This window comes from Ixodes scapularis, unplaced genomic scaffold, assembly GCF_016920785.2.
Source record: "Ixodes scapularis isolate PalLabHiFi unplaced genomic scaffold, ASM1692078v2 PGA_scaffold9__187_contigs__length_104089568, whole genome shotgun sequence".
Taxonomy (NCBI): Eukaryota; Metazoa; Arthropoda; class Arachnida; order Ixodida; family Ixodidae; genus Ixodes; species Ixodes scapularis.
The window spans coordinates 41678959-41681918 of NW_024609884.1; the positions used below are offsets into that span (position 1 = coordinate 41678959).

Here is a 2960-nt window from a genome sequence, read left to right on the forward strand (position 1 = left end):
ATTAACATATAACAGAAGGATGAAGTAGGCTGCATATCGTGCATTCTTCGTGGAAAAAATGCCGATGGGACGATGTGTAGGAAGCACTTGGTAGGCTAAGAGGTATCGTATTCAGGGAGTAACACATGTCATTTCTGCCCTTCTGTGTAACCAAGGAGAGCCTCGAGCTCCTCAGCACCCAAGGTAAATAGTCCGGTTCACTGCCTTCCGACGCCAAACTGCGTCTAGACATCTTCTGGCTTTCATCGATGGAGGGGGCTAAACAAACGGCTCACGGCGGAGAGGAACCTAAACTCGACCAGGAAGGTAATCAGGAGTAAGGAGAGGTATAGAACAATGAGCATTACGCCTACAGCGCGTGAAGAACGGAACCACGTGGCAATCATGGAGAAGAGGAGTAAAATCAGGCCGGCCACGAGAGCTATATAGATTATTGTTAGGAGGTCGCTATATTGCAACTCGATGACAGAGAGGCCCTGCGAAACGAAGTTTATGTTGAAGGCGACTCCAGTGCCGAGCAGCAAGGCAAACACGGGGCCGGCGAAGCAGGCTGACATTGCCATCTGGGGAAAGCCTTGCTTGGCCAAGGAAAGATTGGTCACCAGATCCCCGATGTTGTTTCCCCAGGCCAAAACTGTCATCCCCAGAAGCACGTCGCTGATGCCGCTGAGTACACCGAAAGCCTTGAGTAGCGCCACAATTTCCGTGGCTATACCATAGATCCAGACGACTGACACGACGAAGCCCGCGTAAGCGAAGGCACCATGGTAGCTCGGTGGCTCCTGTGCCGTTGACGTGAGCCTCACGGCTGTGGCCAGTGCCAGTCCAAATACGAGCACGAGTGCCCAAAGGGGCACTAAGCCTCCAATGTTAACAAAGGTGGCCCCGAACACACTCAGGGTCAGGATCGGGCTAGTGACGCACTGCAAAGCGTTCAAGGGACGGCACCAGTTTGTACGCCGGTTGTGGGGATCGACCACGGGCACCGTTAACACAAGGGCCAGGTGGATGGGCAGGGTGAGCACGTCGTACAACTTGCAACATGGATGCTTGGTGTTCCACTCGTGTGGCTCTGCGGGGCATAGCTGCAGCAGCAGCTCTGTCCACTCGCCGTACTCGGCTCTCGGCTCCGTCCGACTACCGAGAAGTGGCGTCTCTTCACCGCTAAACACGGTTGCGCTGCCAGCGGGGCGGGAGGGGGACTCGTGCGGCGGTTGCGGAGGGTCCCTCTGGAAACGTTCGTCCGACTCTTCCACAGACGTGGTGAAAAAGCTGATGGCGTTTTCGTGGTGGTGATGCAAGCTCACACCAGAAAACGTGCGTCGCAGACTGGGCCTTCGCGCAAACGGGATCGGACTTGCGACGGTGTCCTCCGCCTGCAAAGCGTCACCGCCGCCGCTCTCTTCCGTATCTTCGGGGGCTATGCAGGCAACTCTGCTTGGGCTACCACTGGACGTGCTGGTGCTGATCGACCGTTCGTGCAAGACAGAGGCAACTCTCGACCTGTTCCGACGACACGCAGTGATCAAAGACGGACCGAAAACGGCCACCGTAATGTAGACAAGGTAGAGAACAATGAAGCTTGCTGCTTGGCCGACGGTGATGGATTTGTGGAGATAGAGCACAAACACCCAGTAGGAAACGATGAGGTAGAAAAAAACGTCTCGCAAGAGGGAGGACGGGATGACATCAAAGTCGTTGCTGATAAAAATGAGTCCCACGACCACGGTAGCCACGTAAGTTCCACCGCCGAAGAGTTCGCCGATGGCTAGTGCCGTTCGGTTGCTTCTAATGCTGGCTATCGTGGCTATGGCGTCTGGGGCGCCGTTGCCGAAGGCCAGTAGCGTGACGCCGGTGATGCTTTGCGAGAGCTGCATTGACTTGGAGATGACGACCAGCGCTGGACACAAATACGAGCTGGCGGTTGATCCGAGGGTCACGAAGAGCGTGACCAGCCACAGGAACAGCAGTGCCAAAGGCCAGTATCCCCACGTCGGCCAGCAGTACAGGAAGTCGATGTAGGGCAGCAGCCCACGGCCCGTGTCGCAGTCGTTCAGGGCATGCAGTAGCAGGCAGCGGGCTTCACTGCTGTTGCCAAGCTCGTTCACGAGGCTGCAGTCCAGTAGGGTCCCGTTCGGTGCTGACATGGCCGAGCTGTTCCTTCGGACGTCCTGGGTAACATGCATTCCGGGTCGTGCTTGAAGCGACAGGGGGCGTATTGTGTCCTGCTGATTTTGCTGATTCTCCTGATACGATGTACGTCTTTCCACAGTGGTAGACGTCACGAAGCAAAAATGCTTTCTTGCTGCATTTTCCTTTTTCCACCGACGCATAATCTTTCCAAAATCTTTACGAACTCGAACAAATGCTTCATTTAGGAAGCACAAATCGCGCGCGTGTTATCAAATATATCTTGGTACCGTGCACTGTCACTTACAAATGTGGTGACGAAGTTTGAATACGCATAACAAGACGTTTTGAAGGGAAAGATAGCCAATGAAAGAAAACTGGCAATGCAAAATTGTCCGTGAATCGACGTAGCAAGTTAAAAAAATCTCTCAAATGTGTATTTAAACATAAACCCATTATGTATCGGTAGAGTTATACATTTAAAAATAAATCTGATAACAAAAAAAAAAAAAAATCTCGCCGGTAAAAAATTTGAAGATCCAGTTGTAAAACCCCGACTGTTTTTTAAAGTTTTTTTTTTTTTACCTTTTCTTGGAATTTCGAGACAACATTTCCAATACATGTTTCCATTTAAACTTTCGTTCGTAAGTGACACACACACAAAAAAAACTTTTGACCCGCTTTTTACACTGCAAAAACACAAAATTACTGCGCAAACGAGCAGGTGTAAATTACAACATAATACGAAGAAACGGAGCTTTCAAGTTTGTTTTCCCCAGAGCTCGATGTTTCCTTTCATTTCATTTATTTTATCTCGGAAGATTCGGGCC

The 2960-nt window shown here is 51.4% G+C and overlaps 1 protein-coding gene across 1 annotated transcript; it reads right to left on the reverse strand.

Moving 5' to 3' along the window:
- Positions 1 to 242: 242 nt before the first annotated feature.
- Positions 243 to 2186, reverse strand: LOC115309453 (mitochondrial sodium/calcium exchanger protein-like). The gene has a single exon (XM_029967697.2). The coding sequence runs from the start codon at positions 2184 to 2186 to the stop codon at positions 243 to 245; it is 1944 nt and encodes a 647-aa protein (XP_029823557.2).
- Between the last annotated feature and the right edge of the window lie 774 nt (positions 2187 to 2960).

Excerpts from the sequence above, each read along its gene's own strand:
- LOC115309453 (XM_029967697.2), bottom strand. The coding sequence starts at position 2,186 with ATGCATGTTACCCAGGACGTCCGAAGGAACAGCTCGGCCATGTCAGCA.